The sequence below is a fragment of the Peromyscus californicus genome, unplaced genomic scaffold, assembly GCF_007827085.1.
Source record: "Peromyscus californicus insignis strain IS unplaced genomic scaffold, ASM782708v3 Scaffold_16__1_contigs__length_79575227, whole genome shotgun sequence".
NCBI lineage: Eukaryota > Metazoa > Chordata > Mammalia > Rodentia > Cricetidae > Peromyscus > Peromyscus californicus.
This window is the reverse complement of record NW_026294458.1, coordinates 12,939,264-12,960,984: the sequence shown is the minus strand read 5'-3', so window position 1 is coordinate 12,960,984 and position 21,721 is coordinate 12,939,264. Positions and strand designations below refer to the sequence as shown.

The window sequence follows — 21,721 nt, the reverse complement described above, 5'->3', positions numbered from 1 at the left end:
GGAACTACCAGGTGTGCACCACTATGCCCAACTCTAGGCTAAACTTCCTCCATGTGAGCTAATTCCTCCAACAATGGGCTATGGGCAGCAGCAAGGGTGACACCTGGGAGTGGCTGAACTTCAGATGTTCAGGTCCTGTACCAGACCTGCTGGATCAACATGGGTGTGTGACAAGATCCCCCAGGGAGGCGTGTGTGTGTGTGTGTGTGTGTGTGTGTGTGTGTGTGTGTGTGTGTGTATTTGCACTAACCCATCCTGTCATACTGCTGGGAACAACTGTGAGTCCGTATCTCTTCGGGGCCTGCAATTTAACCAAACTGGGCTCCCAAGCATACAACCTTGGAGGCAACCTACTATCAAAAGCGACTCTCTGGTTCCTCAAATTCAAAGGGCCTTCTCAGAGTAAGATCACCACTGCTCCTCATCATGTGTAGGGGCTACTCATCATATTTATGTTGATTATACAATGTAATGATAGCATTTTGAGTGTACGGAGTTAAAAAATATTTTATTAAAATTAATCTCAGCTAATTTTTTTTTTTTAGAACTGTGTTTTGTTTTGTTTTTATTTATTATATATACAGGGTTCTGCCAGCATTTATGCCTGTACGCCAGAAGAGGGCACCAGATCTCACTATAAATGGTTGTGAGCCACACTACATGGTTGCTGGGAACTGAACTCAGATTCTCTGGAAGAGCAGCCAGGGCTCTTAACCTCTGAGCCATCTCTCCAGCCCTCTTCTAATTTTTAAAATGTGGCTCGAGCAAACCTAAGATGACATGTATCGCTCATGCTATGTCACTATTGGACAGTGACTGGAGAACAGGCCCGTGGCCCCTGTATTAGAGAGGATGCTCCCTCAGGATAAGCGTCTTTGTTCTGTCCTAAACCTCAAGAACCTAGAGATGCTCAGAGCATGGCTGCTTCCTCCAAGAGGCTCTGGGTAACTGTGTGGTGCTGCCCTAGGCACTTGGGTAACTGTGTGGTCCTGTCCCTAGGCACCTGGGTAACTGTGTGGTCCTGTCCCTAGGCACCTGGGTAACTGTGTGGTCCTGTCCCTAGGCACCTGGGTAACTGTGTGGTCCTGTCCCTAGGCACCTGGGTAATCGTGTGGTCCTGTCCCTAGGCACCTGGGTAATTGTGTGGTCCTGTCCCTAGGCACCTGGGTAATCGTGTGGTCCTGCTCTAGGCACCAGGGTAATTGTGTGGTCCTGTCCCTAGGCACCTGGTTAAGCTGTCAAATCCAACTTCCTGAACAGTAGGAACCAAGAAGGTTCACAAATTATCTCAGTTTTATGTAGGCCAGTCTAGCTTTGAACTTGGAGAGATCTACCTGTACCTGCCTCCAGAGTGCTGAGATTCAAGGCATGTGACACCACTGATTATGCCCAGTTCACATGATTTCCCTGCACTCCCAACGTACCCCAGTCTTCCTTAATATGGATCCCAGAAAACAAGGGCTAACCCAGGCTGCAAAGCTTGGAACTCACATCCGATTTCTGCAGAAGCCAAGGTCCAGAGGTTTCAAGTCACACATTAGATCGGCAAAAGCTGGGATCGGGACTCTGGACTGTGACTCACAACTCAGCACTTCTTCTCCGCGCTCAGCTCCAAACAGGAAGCCAGAGAGGGGAACAGGGTCGTTTTTTTGTTCAAGGGCCTCAATTCCAAGTTTAGGCTTTGTGATCAGCTGGTATAGGGAGAGCATGGCTCCAGGATGGCTTTGGACAAGCTTATCCCGAGACTCTGACCAGGAGCCACTTTCTGTCTGGAATGTCCCCGCCACAGGCACTTGAGGGTCATTAAAATGACCGAGTCAGCTAGTTAAGAGAATTTAAGGAGAGCATCCAAACTATGCACACTCGGCTCTGTGGAACTTGTGTGCCCTGCTACTGCGTAGGGGAACAGGGGGAAGAGGCCAAGGAGTGGCCCCTAGCCCAGGTGCACCTCATCCCTTCGAGAGCCTTCCAAGGCCACCTTCACCATTTATCTATATTGCTCACACACAGTGTCTCCTGCAAATGAGGGTAGGAGAACAGTCTTCTGAAGACAGGAAAAGAAGGTTTGGCGGCATGGTTTACCGGCTCCCAGAATGTCCAGGGAAGCATGTCTTTACGTCTGAGGGTCTGGCAGACCCCTTCGTCCTCCCAGACATCAGACCTTGAGTATCTGCCAACGGCCTGACATGGAATGTTCGACCCAGGAGAGCAGCTTCAGCCTGCCAGGGAGACACCAGTGACAAAAACCCCAGCATCATTTAGAGTCCCATGTTTCTCCCAGACACTGATATGTTAGTCGAAATCATTTTGACCACAGAAGTAGGGAAAAAGGCAACGGATCACGATTACTTAACAGACAGTATCTCTTTCTGAATTACATATATTTTTTATAGTGAGGCACTATTATTCCATGGTGATGCTAATGATGACAGATTCTTTCTATTCATTCCCCAAACACTTGATATTGACCAGTGAAGAGGATGCTCCAGATGCTGGAGAAATAGTAACAGACAAGATGACGACCCTGTGTGTCTCAGAGCTGTGTCATGGGTGCTGAGAGGGTGACAACCCCAAAAGAAAACCTGTGAGGGAGGGGACAGGAAGGAGAGTTGGCGGTTGGGGGGTTTGGGCAGAGGCCTCAAGAACATGAGTGCCATCTGGGTGAAAGACCAGGGCAAGAGCTCTTCTTGTTTGGGCAAGGAACAAGGTGACATCCCCAAGGTCTTGTCTAGGAAGAGAAAGGCGTGGCCACAGTGCAGGGACAGGGGAGGAGAGTGAGAGATGGGCTTGTGCCGGCTCGGCCGTCCCTTGGTAATGTCACCATTAAGAGCCTGGTTTCGGTCTCGGTGTGATGGAAGTCATGGCAAGGCTGGAACGTGAGCCTGGACGTGAGTGTGTGGCCCACAGCCCAGGCTGTGTGTGGCTTCTCTTATAAACCCCTCCACCTTTGAGAGAGGGCGGAAATGCCGCAGCAGACCCTGGGAACGGCAGCTCGGCTCTGCCGCGGAGGAGCTGCCCCTGGGACTCACCTTCCACAGTCAGCTCCACTGTCACCTGGCGGGCACCACTGCCGTTGCTGGCTTCACAGGTATACTTTCCGCTGTCCTCCTCACGCACAGTGTGGATCACCAGGCTGAAAGTCCCCCGCACCCCACAGTCCAGCAGGAAGCGGCCCCCGTTGGTGATGGTTTGCCCATTTCTGTGCCATGTCACCTGGGGCTCTGGGTAGCCCCGGACCTACAAGAAAAAGAAACCGTAAAGGCTTCTGTTCCACACACGCTGTGGGCCCTCGGGTTCAGAGTTCACGGTTCCTATGCATTACACCCTGGGGTTGCAAGGACAGTACAAAATAAATAAAAGATCTCAATGTTTTGAGCACTGCGACACACACTTTAATTATAGCACTTGGGAGGTGGATGCAGGAAGATTGGGAGTTCAAGGTGATCCCCAGCCACATAGGAAGTTCAACTGTGGGCTGTATGAGACCCTATATGAATCCCTCTCCATCCAAAACAAATAAACTGGGCAGTGGTGGCGCACGCCTTTAATCCCAGCACTCGGGATGCAGAGGCAGGTAGATCTCTGTGAGTTCAAGGCCAGCCTGGGCTACAGAGTGATTTCCAGGAAAGGCACAAAGCTACACAGAGAAAAGCTGTCTTGAAACGCCAAAAAAAAAAAAAAAAAAAAAAAAAAAAAAAAAAAGCCCCAAAACACTAAATCCCTCAATATTAAAATATATTGATTACATGCTAGGAAAGTCATATGTTTTATATTTTGTCAATAAATCATTAAGAGGCATCAAGATGAATTCCAACCTGTTTCTCTCCACAGTTTTCCTGTAGCTACTGGAAACGACACCCCCACCCGTACCCCCAAACATGCCTCCCTTGGCATTCTCAGGTCAGCTCTGCACCAGCTCTCTGCCTCCGGCAATAGTTACAACTGTCTGTGAGTGCTACATGTTCAGTACTTTTCCAAGTACTCGACTCACCTGAGCCTCAGAGCCCCTTATTCAGCTAGCACGGCTTTCAAAAAAGGGAGAAAAGAGGAGATAAATTCCAATCTAAGAATTATCTTTGAGGGGTCAGAAAGACGGCTCAGCAGTAAAAAGCACGTGTTGCTCTTGTAGAGGACACAGATTTGGTTCCCAGCCACGTGAGGAGACCTCTCCCATGTCAGAAACTGAAACTCATTGGACCCCTCAGGATGGACGTATCTTCAGAGGAGCAGTGCTTAACACACACAGCTCACCCACGCTCAGTGAGGACCCAGAACTGGGCATCTCTGCACTGGAAAACGCACAAAGACAGTGTGAAAGCCTCCTGGGAAGGAAGTTGTTTTTATTACAAAACACTGCAGGGACAGTTTTTAGCCATGCTGCCATTCCAAGGCAGGAAAGAATGGCCTCAGGTGAAATGGAACTAAAATTTGCAGTATGACCCCTCACCCCCGCACACACGCCATAGCTCCTCTTCTTCCTTCCAAGGTCAGATAGTGATGCTGTATGGGCACGAGGGGTACCATCTGCTCGGATGCCGAGGCACCCACATACAGCTCCTTCCCTAAGCACGCTGAAGGAGGGGACACCCTCTCAACAGCGGTTGTCTTCTTTTTGTGATGCTGGGAACCCACCCCGACCTCACAGCTGCCCTTGGCTAAGTCTTCTGGGCCTTTCTGTTCCCACCACCTTCAGACCCAAGCCTGAGTGTCGGGGATATGGATTTTTGTTCCTAAGGAAGGGAGCTTTGACTACCAGTTAAAAAGCCCGAAGCCAACAATCCTTCTTTGATTAATTCATATAATCAACCCTTCAGCGGCGGTTTATAAATCTTACATGACCTGCCTCTCCAGCCCGGCTGATGTAGAGTCAGGTTTCAACGGAAAAGAAAAAAATAAAAAAAACCAACCCCTAAACCCCAATCAGTATTATTCATTTTATTTGTGATTCCCACAAACAAACAAAACAGCTCCTTCCTACAAAAATCTAAATTATGCTCATGACAGAGATAGATTACCCACAAGGAAATGCTTCCACTGTCTACTTCAAAACATGTCAGCAATGCCTGAGGCCGCCGTGGTCTCACCACAGCAACTATTTCCCACCTTAGATTGACAGGGTGAAGGGAACCACAACCACCTGGGTATAGGAACCCTTAACACTGATGTTCTAAGCCAAGTGTGACAGTGCGTGTCTCTGGGTGAATATGGTTATGGGACACTCCCTTCCTTCCCCTTTTCCTAACTGTCTACCTGTGATATTTCTACAAATGTCACACACTTAGTCATTGTTAAACAGAAGAAAATATAAATGTGCTCCTTCCATTCATGTGTCTCTAATGGATTGTGGTCACTCATTCATTTGTTGAAATAAAAGAGCTATACAAATAACCATTATGTGTGTTTGAAGATGGCCCACATTGTGATCCCATATAAAATCATCATCATATGGCCTTGATCTTGTCACAAACCCTCATATAAAGGAACATTCAGACAGCAAGTATCCTATTAAAACAGTCTCCGCATGTTTTCAGAGAGCAAGAGAGGAGGTCCTGGGGAGGCTGGTCACACATGTTATTTGCACTATGTTTATCTTCTCCTGATGTCAGTGAGGTGGGGCTAGCCCACCCTCCTGAAGATGATCCCAGGAGTCCTGCCAGCTTCAGAGCAAAGGGGCTCAGCTCTGCAACCAGGAGAGAAATCATTAACAGCACCTAAGGCTTCCAGGCATTCCAGCAGTGTGCGCGCTGGCCCCCTGCAGCAGGCTGCCGGGGGTATCAATGATTAACTGGGGACATTGAGAGCATTCCAGACCTCGGGGACATAATCCCTTGGTCTTTTTCTCTTTTCTCCTCATTGTCTTGTTCCAAAGTTACCTTTGAAAGGCCTCATTAGAATAATTATTCAAAGATTCCTAAATATGCTGAAACGGGCATGATTTCATAAAGTCAAAGTGTGCAAACAAGACTTCCACAGCTCCTGGACCTAGAGCAAGGCAGGGCCTGTGACCTTGCTCAGCCCCAAGGTCTGAATGACCTGCCATGTGAATAATGGTCCTGCCACTGTGAAAGAAGCTCATCAAGCACTCCCTAACATCAGGAAAAATCGTTCAGTTTAAGGATGTCTCTATTACCACTGCCTGTCCACTATGCTGGGGCCCAAACAGGGAAGATGGGAAGCCTTGGTTCACATTCTTGGGATGCATGAGTGGCTTTCAATGAAGAAGCTGCCGTTGGGGTTTTTTATGGCCTGGGTCTTGCAGAGGATGGAGAAAGCCCACAGATGTCTAGTTCTCAGAGGACCTCCACACAGAGAACCTTACTTGACTCACAGCTCCATGGGAGAGGGATCGCAGGCCAGGCTGCTGTTGTAGAACGCTATCCCCCAAGCCTAGCAGCCATCATCTTCATTGGAACAGCTGCAAGAAAGCTTGGAGAGAACCCTGAGGTCTGGCTTTTTTCTTGTTGATGTTCCCTCACAGGAAGAGGGAGTGGAGAGGGTCATGGGACCCTCATAGCTGCCCGACTGAGCCTCCAAGCAGTCTGTATATCACTCTGCCCTAACGGCATATGGCCTTGTGCTCTTGAGAGTACACAGACTGCCAAAGGTTAATTGGAGGGGACTGCGTCTATGCAGCTTTGCAGTCTTCATCCACGCTGGGCTGAGACTTTCTGCTGGTGGGATTGCTTTAGGGTCACCGGTGCTCCGGAAGGAATCCCTCACCCATGCTCTGTAAGTAAGCCAATAAATTCACTGGTTCCCCAAGTTGGACTTTTGTGAAATCATACTTTGCTTTGTTGTTGCGTGTCCCATAAGGAAAGAGGCAGATGCTGGTTTATGTCTCCCTAGGGAAAGAGCTCCGTCATCAGCTACCTTGTGATGGGGAGGGACCTTGACGGCAGCCATGATGCCAAGTATAATGTCAGAGAGGGAGTAGAACAGCGGGTTTCCCAGCCTTCTCACATGGCGGATCAAGTGGCACATTGAGGACCACAGTTCTGGTCTCCAGTCTCAGAGGCTGTCTGCAGACCTCACTGTAAATTCCTCATTGAAGGAAAACAAGCTTTGTATAACCAGAAATGGCGATGAGGATCGATGTCTAACAGACCCTCCATCTCTTAAGAAGTGAAAGCAATGGCTGATTCTCCACTTTAAAAAAATCCAAAGGGTTCACAGAAGATCTTGTCACGCCAGAGGTGAGTCATGGGCTGTCCTCTTGTATTCAGAGTAGGACAGGATCAGGGTCATGTGATCTCATGACATCCCAGGAGAGTTAGGATAGAAAAGAGAGGACAGTGTGATGGCCAGCCTCAGTGCCTCGGTCTGGACAGACTTCCTAGTCTCTCTGGGCTGTAATTCCTTCCTATCACGGAAGAGAACATTACTCTTTGGGTATCCGGAGTTCCTTCGGTCTCTAACGTATGGTTTCAAGTGGTGACTCACTGAGTGCTTGGAGAAGGTTCTTTCCTCTCACCTCCATTTTCCTCGGGGCCCAACCCGCAGCCTGGCTGCTCTCTAATTCCTCATATGGGAAAAGCAAGTGACCACAGGAGGAATGTTCGAGAATGCAAAGAGGTTTGCCCTCACTTTTCACCATAATGAGTTTTTGGAACTGGCCCCAATGAGGGTCATTCTGAGGAGAATCATATTTTTGCCACAGTAACCACATTTAATTGGAGGTTGTGTTCTTGAACAGAAGCCCAGTATCAGATAAATCAGGGGCATAACCAACAACTGTCATAAAAATGAAGATATAGCAGTCATAATCCCTATAATAATTTTAAATAGTAAGACTGTGCTCCTGCTCCATAAAATGTCCTCAAAAATCGTTATGGCCTCAAAAGGCCTTTACAGAAAATGGGGCTCCTGAGAGCGTGGCTGGTTGGGGAGAAGACAGTGCTGCTGCTGAGCAGTCTTACCCTGGCTTGTGTCACTGTTCAGGCCTAGAATAATCTTGGAATTCACTCAGGGACTGAAGGGGACCACTCTCTTTCTTTAGAAGAAACTCTTTTAGAGTTTCTTCTAAAGTGTTGAGGGCTCTCAACGCACTCCTCATTGCCTGGGGCAGACCTTCCCAGCCTGAACTCAGAGCAGCATGCTATTGCTGACTTCATAGACCTGCCCAGATTCTAAGCCACACATCTGCCTTCTCTGAACTTGATGCAAAAAAAAAAAAAAAAAAAAAAAAAAAAAAAAAGGGATGATTCTGCAAGATGGAGAGCCTCTGTGAGTCTTCTGATCCCGGCAGGGCCTGGCCCTGTGCACACACTATTGTCCATACAGCTGCAGGGCACAGCTGCAGCAGTCTGTCAGCCAGGACTAGGCAGGACCAAAGAACTGAGGTTTTCGCCCACATCTGGGATGGAGGGAGACCAAAGGAGAGCAGCCAGATTGGGTGCTGGCCAAAGAGAAACAGACTGCCTGGCAGGATGCTGGCGGACCAAGAAGATGCGCATACAAAGAAAAAACAAACAAACAAACAAATGAGCAGTGAGCCAGACTCATTAGGGGTATCAGTAGGCAGTGACTGATGGATGCTGGGGATGGCTGAGGCCAGAGGATGAGCCGCACCGAGAGTCTTTCCCATGGGAACTTTCCCCAGGCAGACAGAATCTGTTTCCCAACGTAACTGTTGTCTGTGGCTCTGTGCTCTGAACTTCTCATTCTCTAACAAGGCATCCCTATCTCCAGCAGCACTTTCCCCACCCCCACTTTTTTTTTTTTTTTTTTAAAGCAAGTTCTCATTTAACTGCCAAGATGGTCCTTGAACTTGTGATCTTCCTGTTCCTGCCTCCCAGGTGAGTGAGATTATATGTCTGTGCCACCAGGTTCAAGTACCTGCGCTTATAATACATGCTGTATCCCGTGGTCAAAGACTACAGCACAGCAGGTGGTGACCGGAGAACTGGAAATAAAGCTGGGCATGATGATCCACGCCTATAATCCCAGCACTGAGGAGACTGAGGCAGGAGGATCACAGGTCGACAGCCAACCTGGGCTACATGGTGAGGTCCTGACTTAAGAAAAAAAAAAAAACATGCAGGAAATAAAGGCAATGGTGCCACAGAATTGGTGGAAGAAGACTCAGTCCTCTGTTTCCACCTTGGAGTATAATAAGCTCCCTGGGTAACAAAACATCACCTCCCCACCAAATGGACCACAGATACTGTGAGACTAACCTTGTGCGTCTATTAGGAGGGTGAGGAGTGAAGGGAGAGCCACGGCCAAGGCATGACCAGGCTTCAGGGCCCATGTCTGTGTTAGCAGCTGGCACTCACTCCACGCCACGCAGGCAGGCACTTAATTAAGGCTTAGGATAATCCCCGTGCAGTCCAAAGCCCTAAATGAACCGGTAGAATGCATCAGGAAGAGATCATAGCTGCTGACAACAGCAATTAGGAAGCCGTACGCCGTGGCTTCTTTCATCCCCGCCCCTACTGGGGCATCCAGAGGATGGAAGTGCTGCTATGGACACTGTCACCAGAAGGTGTTCTTTAACTCTGTCAGTGGACGCCAAATGGATCTCCAGGGACACATGTGCTGAGTCTCTTCAAGTCCTTGTACTCTTCCGCTTCCATTTCCTATGACTTTTTTTTTCCTTTTGTCTTGGGAGCTAGGGCACAGGCTCCCCCAAGCCTCTGAACCTGCATGTCTATGGACTCCTTTCTCTTTCTGTGTGTAGCCCCGGCTGTCCTGGAACTCACTCTGTAGACCAGGCTGACCTGGAACTCAGAGATTTGCCTGCCTCTGCCTCCTGAGTGCTTTCTGACAATCCAAGGCAACATATAGGTTGGTGGCCTTAGATGACATTGCAGTCCCTTCAAAATCTTAAAATAAAAATCCATTCCTTTTTGTTGACAGGCGTAACTTCCTTATTCTCATTTAATGAGACATCTGAATCCTTGAAAATGCCCAACAAAGATACAGGCGTTAAAGTGTACAGGGGAAACTCTCACACTGATAATTCTTAATTCCCCCTAAGTCATGCTTTGCATAAAACAAATATTCTGACAGAACTTCAGCCCCCTTTAGGGTGGCTAGAGGAGAACTCTCCCATGTAAACTGTGGTTCTGGTCTTATTTTCGGTCCCCATGGACCTCCAACGGCACTGTCGTTAGCTGACAAGGCAGGTCCAGGAGGTCAGTGTTCTGTGGTGGTCCTTGAGCTTCTGTTTCCAATTTGAGAGAGGCTGTGCTCGGTCATTGAAAATACCACGAAGACGCACGCGGCACTGTAGACACCGAGGAAACCACTGCTTTGGTGTGGTTTGGCTTTGACTTGCTCAGGCTCTCCTGCCCACCTTCCCAGGGCCAGCAGCATGGCCCTTCTTAGGGGAACTTTCTCTCCCCACTGTGTGGGAGTCTGGAGGGGAGGCTAATCTGTGAACTGCCTCTGGCCAAAACGCTTGGTTTCAAACATTGGGCATACATCAATCAAAGCCAGCCAGTTTGCGCGCTTCCCTGCAATTCCACTTCTGAATCTTAGGAGACCCAAACTGGCAAGACTTAACCCTACAACTGTCTCCTCCACCCCCTCTCCAACCTCTCACTTTCCCTCCAGAAGGAGCAAACAAGTGAAAATATGAGAGCTCGGATATACAGTGAAGAGAGGCACTGTAGACATTGCCGGGCAGAGTTATGGTGGCTTTGGATCTACTCAGTGATATAGAGTGATACATTTCCTCTGCTTAGCTGCTCTGGGATTGGTTTCTGTCACCTGTAGACAAGAATTCCTACAAATTCAGGAAGGCATACAGGCTCTGGCATCAGACCCAGCAGACTGCGGTGTGACCTGACGGTGTGTAGAATGTGGCTGCATTAATCACCAGCTCCCCGGCTGTGGATAAGCAGCTTAACTTACCCAGCCTACCCATCTATAAGATGGGGATGATGCTGGAATCCACATCCATGGGAAAGGGTATGATCAAATCAGATGGCACACGCACAACATTTCATTAACAGATTCCAAAATTTTACGTCCACCCTCTCTTCTTCAGTGTCAGTAGTTCTTCATGTTATCCTGGAATTCATACACGCTTCCAGAATTCTTAACAATATGAAGCTATTGTTGCTATATGATATACCAACAAATACAAACACTTGTGAATAATGAGTGTAAGTGTGTCTCATGTACAAAACTCACATTCTTTTCTGTTTTAAGACAGGGTCACTCTATGTGCCCCGGCTGGTCTTAACATTCCTGGCCTTGATACATAAACCAGATTGGCCTAGAACTCGCAAAGATCTGCCTGACTCTGCTTCCTTCTGAGAGTAAAGGCATGCGCCACTAGGCCCAGTTAAAACATTATTATAGACAATTTAGAGAAATCATATTTCTTTTTTAAAAAAATCTTTTGGTGTGCACATGTGTGGGGTGAATGCCATGGCATGTCAATCATTGTCATTCCTTCTACCATGTGGGTCCTGGGGATTGAACTCAGATTGTCAGGCTTGTCAGCAAGCAATTGACCTGCTGGGAATCTTCTTGGTCCAGGAAGCTGGTTTATGATTTTTTTAACATTTATTTATTGGGAAGGTATGCCTCAGTACATGAGTTTGTACTCTTCATTAGGTAAAAACCTAATACTTTAACTAAGAACGCCTTCTGTTCTGGGTGAACTCGTTGATTATTGCTATCTAAAGAATGAAACCAAACTTGAAAAGTGATCATTATTTTTATATAGCATGGCAAAGTACATCTGAAAAAAAAAAAGTCCAACCTGTCATTTTACCACACCATCATTCCCTTTCCGGAATACCATGTGCAGTTTTGAGAAAGGGGACGTCTCTTGAATTTCTGCCTCATTGACTAATGCAATCCTGGAATCTGAAAGGCCATGGGCAAGGGTTGGGAAGGCAGTATCTGGGGTAACTATACTGAGTTTCGAGCTGTCATGGCTGTGTCCAGAGAAGGAGACATACTTCACTGGCAGAAGGGTTGGATGGAGCAGAGAACTGTTCTCCAGGCCACACAGAGGCCATCACCCTTCAACCAGGGGCACAAGACATGAAGAGATGGCTCAGTGGTTAAGAGCACTTGTTGCTCTTGCAGAGGACCCAAGTTCATTCCCAGTATAGATAGGCAGGACAGTTTACAACTGTGTGTAACTCCAGTTGTAGGGATCTAACACCCTCTTCTGAACTCCTTGAGCACCGAGCATACATGTGGTGCACAGACATGCATGTAGACAAAACACTCACATACATAAAACAAAATAAATCTAAAAAAATTAAACCAAAATTGTGATTCGATCCAGTAATTCCACTTTGGGACATATACTCAAGAGAACTTGAAGTAGGGACTTCAGCACATTCATATACCCATACTCACAGTAACATTCATAATGGTTAGAGAGAGCAACCCACGTATCTACTAATAGATAACTGGAGAAGGGAAAGTTTTACAATGGAGTACTGTTCATCCATAAACTCTGTAACATGGGAGAGCCTGAAGACATTATAGTAAGTGAAAAAAAACAAAGCTTAAGAACTTGTGTGAGGGACAGAGAGAAGTCAAAGCCACAGAAACAGAAAGCAGAATAGTGTTGCCTGGTGTTGGGAGAAAGGGAAACTTAGAAGTTGTTTATGTTTTTGGCTGTGAGTCTAGCCTTTAACAGTGGAGCCATCTCTCCAGCCCATGAGGATCGAGTCGGGGCGGGGGATGGAAGGAAAGAATTCAGGGAGAGACAGCCAGAATTGGGGAGCATAGGGGGGCAGTGTGGAAACCTAATTCAGTGGAAACTTCCTAAAAGTCTGAGGATGACCTTAGTGAGGATTCCTAAGAATGGAGGATCTGGAGCCTGAACTGGCCACCTTTTGTAGTCAGGCAAAGCTTCCAGTGGTGGGATGGGTTGTGATTGCTAGAGCTGTTGTTGTCTCTGTCCCTGCACTCTCTTCCTGCTACACAAGCCTTCTCTGGGAGGCCACCCCTGCATGCTTGTGCAGTTGGTGTTGTTCCGGAAGTCTGGACAGCATGCAACGGAAGCTGCCTGCTGCCTGCGGGTGGAGGCAGGGGCAGGGAGGCGTGGCTGTCGGCTCAACAGGAATACCCAGGCTGTGGCCTGATACAGAGTGCTGCTGCCTGGGAGCAGGACTCACAGGGCCAGGCATGGAGGTCTGGGCCTTGTAAGAAGCCGCATTCAAGTTTGCTGAGGGTGACTCCTAATGCTCTGCCTACGGCATGCAGGACGCTCAGGAGTCCTTTCCTGGAAGGGTGACTGGTGAACCCAGGTGGATTCAGGGGAGTACAAGCCTCAGAGGAGTCCAAGGCTCCCACACTTTTGCAAAGCGCCCTCCACAAGCAGCTTCAGCCTCCCCAGCTACTTCTGCCTCATTTATTGCTCTTGCCAAGACAGTTCCACGGGCGGGCGCAGCCCCTCACAAGCTATTGTTCGGGAATTTTAGGGCAAGGCCCTGGGGACCTAGGAAAGAGAAAAGAAACAAATACCAGCAACCCTCAGATGAGGCCCTATTGTGAGCAAGCGACTGGGGTGGTTCTTTCAGTTTGCTGGTGGCGCACTGGGAACACCAAAGGGCTGAGTCCTAGTTCCAAAACCCTCATTTAAAGCAGATTTCGGCTTCTCAGTCCAAGCCATTGAAATCTTTTCTGAAGAAGCATCTGGAAAAAACGGAGGGAAAAAGCTGCCCAGTTATTTAGTGAAAAACAAAACTCAAACTTTCCTTTCTGCCTCCCTGCCAATGTCCCTTTCAACTGTGTGATCCTTGGGGAGGACTGTTGGGGGCTGGGGCGCAGAGACCTGGCGCTGGGCATCGTCATCCCCGGAGGAGTCAACCCTACCATCAGCAGCCACAGGCATTGGTTAGAAGGCTGGGCACCTTCCCCTCCCCAAAATTTGGGCCCAGGATCTGGGGAGCTGGCTTTGTGTCGACCAACCTCTAGCTGGTTGAGGGACTCCTTAAACCAGGCCATTTCCCAGGATGCTACCAGAGCAGCAAGAGGGCTTTCTATGGCAAGGGTTCTGCCGCTCCTTCCTAGAGTGTCTCTGCTCAGAGGTGCAAACTCAGAGGCATCTTGTAAAAGGCTGGGTTTCTGTCTTCCTATTCTGGTCTTAGGGACTCATAAGAAAGTAAGTGCCACTTGGAAGCCACACTGCCTACCTTGGGTCGAGGATCCTGTAGACAGGGGTGGCTTCTGTATGGGTGAGGGCTTGGGCTACCCTTCTCAGAGAGTTCTGGGTGCAGGAATCCTGAAGTCCTAACTGGTCCTTGGAAACAAATTTATGGCTAGGGGTGTCTCAGTGGTACAAGAACAAGCTCAGCCTGGGTAGGGCCCTGGGTTTTATTCCCAGTATCACAGATAAACAGAAAACAAATACATATGACAGTCACCTCCAGTCTGAGGAGCTGAGAATAGGAACAAGGGTCAGGGATCAGTTCCATTGGGGAGTGAATGAAAACTGGCAGGGGAAAGAAATTCATAAGGAAGAAGGATCCCTGAGGGGTGCCTGGTGGAGGGACACTGGTAACACCCAAGAAGGTGGCTGCCTCATGGCTTCTGGGAATCCAGGGCCTGTGGTGTGACGCCTTGCGCAGCCTTTGGTGCAGTGGGAAGGGGCTTGGACCTGCCTAGGCTCAGTGTGCTGGGTTCTGCTGACTCCCCATGAGAGACCTTGATTTGGGAGATGTGGGGATGTGGGGTGGCTTGGGAGAGAGGGCTGGGGGGTGGAGGAGGGAGGAGGGGGGATCTATGGGTGGTATGTGAAGTGAGTAGAAAATTTCTTAATAAAGAAAAATGAAAAAAAAATACTGCCTCATAGCTGGGGGGAGGGTGCAGCATGAATGAAATCCTATGTTCGTTCCCCAGCACGGCATAAACCAGGAGTAGGAGTGATGGTGCATGCCTATGGTGGATGCAGGAGGATCAGGAGTTCAAAGTCATCCTCAGCAACAGCAAGTTTGTAGGCAGCCTGGGCTGATGTACAAATTTATTGTCATACTCCTAGGGAGCCACTTTAACTTAAAGCAGTTTAGAATCGCCCCCCCCCCCAATCTTCCTCTCTGGCTTCTCAAAGAGCCCTAGACCCTAAAAAGGCTAAGGATACCCTAGCATCCCAGCAACAGCTTCCCCAACAGCCACATCACTCAAGGCAGTGCCCGCCACTTGGGGCAGTGCCCGCCACAGCGTCATTAAATGAGGGCTGCTTGCAAGCAGAAGCTAAGAGGAGCCAAGCCACCCTGTGGCCTGGAAAGAACGGGCCTGGGGCCCAAGGGCCCCTCTCCCACAGTGGCACAGCCTATTCCAGAGACATTTCTATTCCAGGAGCTCAGCACTGAGTCTAGGCCAGGGTCCCATTTCCAAGGCTGGTGTTCACTCCTTTCTTTTCCTGGACACAGAGAAAAACCCAATGCTGCCGTCACCTTAGGCAGTAAACCTGAGTTTACCACCCCTGCAGATTCTGCCCCACCTAGGTAATATGCAAGCCATGCATGAAGATGAGGGTGGAGACAAAATTCTCAGTTTTGACAGTTCCACTGGGTTCCCTGAAGAGAGCACTCAGTGAACAAGGACAACCCTGGCCCAAAGAACACCCAATCTCCTCCTTTGCCAGAACCCCTTAACACCCACGCAGGGGAATACTCATGCTTTACTTATATTTGCCTCTATATGTCATACATCAGAGTTTCCTCCTAATACTGTTCTTCAGAAACGTGTCTACACTGCTGGTATACTGGATGAAGGCTCTAGAACCGAGCAAGGCTGGTGGAACCAACGGAGCTATTTAGAGATGTCTGTGTTGGTTACTTTTCTGTCGCTGTGATAAAACACTATGAACACAAGCAACTCATGGAATACATAGCTTATTTGGGCATACGGCGCCAGAGGATTAGAGTCCATAATGGTAGGCATAGCATGGCAACAGGCAGCCAGAGCAGGAAGCTGAGAGAGCACCTCTTCAACAGCAAACGAAGCAGATGGCAAACTGGATGTGGCGTAAGGCTTTAAACTCGAAAAGCCCACTCCCGAGTGATGTACTTCCTCCAGCAAGGCTGCGTCACCCACAGTCTCTCCAAAGAGGACATCAGCCAGGGACCAAGTGTTCAAATGCCTGAGCCTATGGACAACGTGTCATTCAAACCACCACAGTACCCCTCTCTGCCTGTCATTCTGCCCATTTACTCTCTCGAGATGGCCTGATGTTCTCCCCTCTCCCTAGTCTTCACCAAGAGCTCCCTTCTCTATAGTGATCACATCTTTAAGAACGGTGTGCATTGATCATAGTACAGACTGCTTAACATTAGGCCTGGTCTAGAAAATCCAAATCAACGAATCACTATGACATCACCTTCCATATTTCTCTGCCTACAGCAAGCACAGGACCAAATTTTCCATTAAAAAAAAACCCAGGGCATATTATTTGATGAGAGATTTATGGGCTGCCTCCAGGTGCAAGAAGGGGCTGGAGTTACGAATGTTTCAAAATCAAAATACTGGAACCAAGGATATTTGGATGATTTTATTGGAAACATGAGCTTTTTTTTTTTTTTTTTTTTTTTTTTTTTTTTTTTTTAAACAGGAATGGCTAGAGACCATCTGAGATGACCACACTTATGCCAGCCACACAGGTTATGCTTTTGTTTATTCCAGGTATCCTGGACACAACTCAATACAAAACCGAGTTATTTAAGAGAGGGGACCAGGCATTGCACCTATTTCAAAGTTCTTGCAATGCCCAACAGGGCCACTAAGTCCTGGCTAGACTAGCTTGGCTGATGCCTCACTCTCTGATCTTTGGATTCTTGGCTTAGACTGCAAAAAGACCTGTGTCGATTTTCCAAACCAGGCCACACGGCTGTCCTCTCATCGCCCCAGTGTTTCTCCTTCAGTGGCCTCTTTGTGGCATAGAATTCATGGCAGTGCACAGCTAACAAACCTTGCCTATTTCAGAGCACAGGACTGTGATCACCTGTGGAAAGAACCACAACGGTTCTGCCCATGAAGAAACTGGTGAGTTAGGTGTGGTGGCTTATAACCGGAATCGCAGTACTCAGAGACTGGGGGAGGACTGGACTACAGAGTGAGACAATCTTAAAAGAGAGAGAGAGAGAGAGAGAGAGAGAGAGAGAGAGAGAGAGAGAGAGAGAGAGAGAGAGAGAAGCAAGAGATGAAGAGAGGAGGGAAAAGAAAAAAGAGAGAAGAGAAATTCTCAATTCCTGATACTATTTCAAGCACAGAAGATAAGGCATTATTTTTTTTTTGGTTTTGTTTGTTTGTTTGTAAGAGAGAGGGAGTAGAAGCAGAGAAATGAGAGGTTGATATGATCACATTTTATTGTATACATGTATGACCTTCTCCAAATTAAAGAAAATAAATGGAGAGACTTGGGGAGGGGGAGAAGAGTCTCTCCTTATGTTGCCCAAGCTGGTCTCAGAGTCATGGACTCAAGGAATCCTCCTCTTCAATCTCCTGCAGTTGGGAGAACAGGCATGTGCCATTGTGTCCAGCTATCAATACACATTTTTAAAATTAATTATATAGTTTCTCTGGAAGGTTCCATGACCCTTTACTTATGCTTTAATCACTTCGTTGATTAATTCGAGTTTATTATGAATGTATTTATTACTACTAGTTATCATGTGAATGAAGACTACAAGGCTGTTCACAGGACTACAGTTGGCACATGACAAAGAGTAAAATGTGACTCTCAGAATCAATGTTCTATAAGGACAGAAGCTCAAAACAAAAAAGAAATTAGGGAAGGAGTCCTGTAAAAGTTCTACACCATGGACCAGACATAACTTGTATGTGAAAAGGACTCAGTTCTAAATGTCATTAAATCTTAATCTACACCAACAGAACTCAGTGCCCAAACAAAAGGAAGGTAGCTCTTCTGATAGAATGATTATGGGTGCACATGCCACGAGTTTGCAAGGCACAGATGAAGGGCTCATCATCTGAAAGGTGGTGACAATGTGCAGCATCCAGTCCAGCATGTTGCCTGTGCTCAACTGAAACTGAATGAACATGCAGAGTAGTTGCCGGAAGCAGGCACCCTTAGCTGGGAATAAAACCCAAAGGAGGATATAATAGTTTCAATCATATGACAAGCTCTGGTATGGAAGTCTATACATAGAATCGTGCCAAAGAACAGAAGCATGGGTCCACATATATGTAGGCAGATGATGGTTCTGACAGGGTGGGACAATGCCTGTGCAAAAATGCAGACCAACTGCAAGATGGTAGATCTCACCTCCACAACATTTCTACCAAGCTGGTGACACAAGAAGCTATCATAGTCCCTAAAAATGACTTACAACCCAAATCTTAATGTTCCAAGAAAGTAACAGAGCTGATCACATAAAAGTGAGAGGGACTATGAAGGAAACAATCCACTTATATACAAACAACTCCTTCACTACACATGCAGAGCTTGATATGGTCTGTTCTGTGAAGGCTTCCACGAACCCAATCCCAAACTCTCTCTCCAGCACTTGACCAGGAAGTTGTTTTTTCATGAAAAATCTCATGTCTACTAGCTCCAGATCAGTGGTGTGAGCCCCACTTCTCAATTTCATGTATTTTTTCTGATTTTCTTTGACTGGTCTCTCTGGGTTTACAAGTTTTCTATTTTGAAGACCAATAAATTAAAAACTAATAAATGTGTGGCTTATAAAAGTATGGCAAATTCAATTCCTACACCTTGCTGGGATGAAGATAATCACTTGAATTTAATTTTTTCTTTTCTATGAAATTAACACAGTGATGTTGACCTCACAAGGCTTTCTTAATAGTTGAGAAATGTCAATGATTCTGTTTGTGAGATTTCCCTTGGATGATTCCCAATGACCATGATCGTGGATGTTGTTTGTTTTCATTTAATTAAAAGATCAAATATTTATTAGAATCTGTCAGCTAGGTGAGGTGGTACACACCTGTAATTCCAGCACCATGGAGCTAAGGCAGGAGGAATATGAATTCAAAGCCAGCCTGGGCTACTTAATGAGCACCCAACTCAAAAATAAAAACAAAGAAAAAGTAATCTAAATGTGTTAAAAAACATGATATATTAAAAATAACATCAAAAACAAATATTCCATTATTAAATATTATCTTGGAGCTGGAGAAATGGCTCAGCAGTTAAGAGCACTGTATGTTCTCCCAGAAGAACCAGGTTCAATTCCCAGAATCCATATGGTGGCTCACAACTGTCTGTACTATCAGTCCCAGGGGATTTGATGCCTACTTCTGGCATCAGAGGGTACTGCATGCATGTGGTAAAACAGATAAAACACTCCTACACAATAAATAAAAATAAAGGGAATCTTTTTAAATTATCATGGAGAGCTGTAAGGAATGTAAATATCCTTTAAGTAGTAACTAAAAATATAGCTTTTACAACTATAGTTATTTAATATCTATAATTCAACTTTTATTAAAAATGCTGTTGGTGCTGAAAAGACTGCTCAGCCATTAAGAGCACTGGCTGCTCTTCCAGAGAATCCAGGTTGAGTTCCTAGCACCCACACGGTAGCTCACAAGCATCTGTAACTCCAGTTAGAGGGTATCCGATGCCCTCTTCCGGCATCCAAGGTCACTAACCATGAACATGGTGCACAGATATACATGTGGGCAAAACACCCATGCACATAAAATAATGATGAGAATAAAATAAAATGCTGTCGTTTCTGTGTGGATTGATTGTTTTTTATAAATTCTATATTAAAAAACCTATGACAAACATTTTACTTTGATGAATGTTTGTCAAAAAATTAAAAAATGTGACTTACTGGGAGTCAAATTATGCACACCAAGGAAACATTTTTAGAGAGGAAGTTAAAACAGAGGCTTGTGGTGACTACATGTCCCCTCAGAAAGACAAAGGGAGCAGTACATTGTGCATGTCATTAGGAAATTCAGCTGAGATGGGCATGGCTGGTGACCAGCTGGACTCAACTAAATGAGCTTCAACGTGGCATCTCCTCAAAGCCCTGGCGGAAGCGCCTCTGCAGAGGGGTGTGTGGCTTCACAAGGGACAATGTGGGTGCTGGGCTTTGGCCATGTCCACATTCTCTAGCTGGTGCCCAGCAGGACAGCTGAGAGGATTTAACAGGACCTCCAGTCCACCCATCAGGCATCGGGTAGAGGGCCCAACACCTGCTCAGAGTGTCTTCCCTTTGTTAACTGGACCTGCATGGGCTCCAGGAGAGGTTAACTCCAACCCCTGTGAGAAATACTCATGGCCTACATCCTCTTGGGTTCTGCGCTGGAGCCTGAAGCTGAGCAGAGCCACCACACACTCCCAGCCAAAGCTGCCAGGCCCCTTGGCAGACTCCTGGCTGAGCTCCGTCAGCCGAGCGAGACAGCTCTGGGGCATGGAGAGCAGAGAGGGGCTGGACGCCAGCCTCTCCCAGCTGTTTTCAATAAGGTTCCACTTCTGTGGTTGCTGGCAGATCTCTGGAAAGATCTGCACCAACCTCACATAATGTTTTCCATCAAACCCACAATTAAGTAATATTCTCTTAGCTCATGAACTGCACAAGAAACGTTTTTCCTGTCACTTCTCAGTTCTCCTCAGGAACCTCCTGAGCAGCAGGTCAGGCTGAGGTTATAGGCTTTGGCAGGTCAGGGGAGAACGCCGCACAGGCCTCCAGAGACCAGGCTGCACTTCCTCCTGCCACACAAAGATGGAAGGCTGGGGGGGGGGTCCCATGAAAGCCACACTGAACACAGCATTTCACTTCCTCCCCACCAGCCCTGTCAATCAGTGCTAATTTTATAGGTAAAGAAAATACCTATAGCATTTTCAAAGAAGTCAAGCAATTTGTACCAGGTCCCCCAATTCAGGCTTATTCCACCACAGCCCACCACCATTTAGGGGAGTCAAAGAGAACCACAGGCAAGAAAGTGCCAAGTGTCAATAAGCAAGGCCAAGACTTCCCAGTCTTTTGGCAAGTTCTACCATCAGTGTTCCCCAGGGATCACGCTGCGAGGGTATTGTTAAACACCACGCCCTTAGTTTGTAATTGAATGAATGAATAACTCCTAGAAAGGCGTAGGATGGATGCCACCTTCTCTGCGAGCTCTCCTCAATGCTTCTCAGCCCTAACTTTTATTGTGTGTTTTATCATATTTTACACTCTGACCAAAGAACACCAGGTCTGGTTCCCTCACTACTGTTTTCCCAATCAGTAAACAAAGGCCCACTGGCCTACTCAGCACTGTTCCCTTCTTCTGTGCTAGACACTGGCAATAAAGAGATGGCCCAGGACTAGTCACCACTCCACAGGAATGTCAGCTCTAAGAGGGGACAGGGGAAGGAGACTCAAAGTGGTAAATGCTAGAATGTAAGCTCAGATTCAGTGAAGGTCCAGGCACATCTGTTTCAGTACCTCAGTCAAGCTGCATCAACACAGGCAAGAATGGAGTCTTAGGATGTCCACTTCTTAGGACTTCTTTCAGCATAGCTGTCTTTTAACATATGGAAGGGACTGAGTTCCAAGAGGCCCTGTGGATACCAGTCTGTAGATGTTCCAGTTCCTTTTTTTTTTTTTTCCAGTTCTTTTAAGAAAATGCCTTATAGCATAAAAGGGGCTGGAGATGTATACAGCTCAGTGGCAGAATTCTTATTTATTTAATGTGTGTGTGTGTGTGTGTGTGTGTGTGTGTGTGTGTGTGTGTGTGTGTGTGTGTGTGTATACAGGAACTATGTGCATACAGGAACCCTCAGAGGTTAAAAGAAGGTGCCAGACCCCTTGGGACTGGAGTT

The 21,721-nt window shown here is 47.1% G+C and overlaps 1 protein-coding gene across 1 annotated transcript in view; it reads right to left on the bottom strand.

The window, feature by feature from the left end:
* The window catches only part of Mylk (myosin light chain kinase), a 208,183-nt gene that overhangs the window by 137,441 nt on the left and 49,021 nt on the right, over positions 1-21,721 (bottom strand). The window contains 1 exon segment of the mRNA XM_052740431.1: positions 3,030-3,237. Coding sequence (XP_052596391.1) covers positions 3,030-3,237 — 208 coding nt within the window.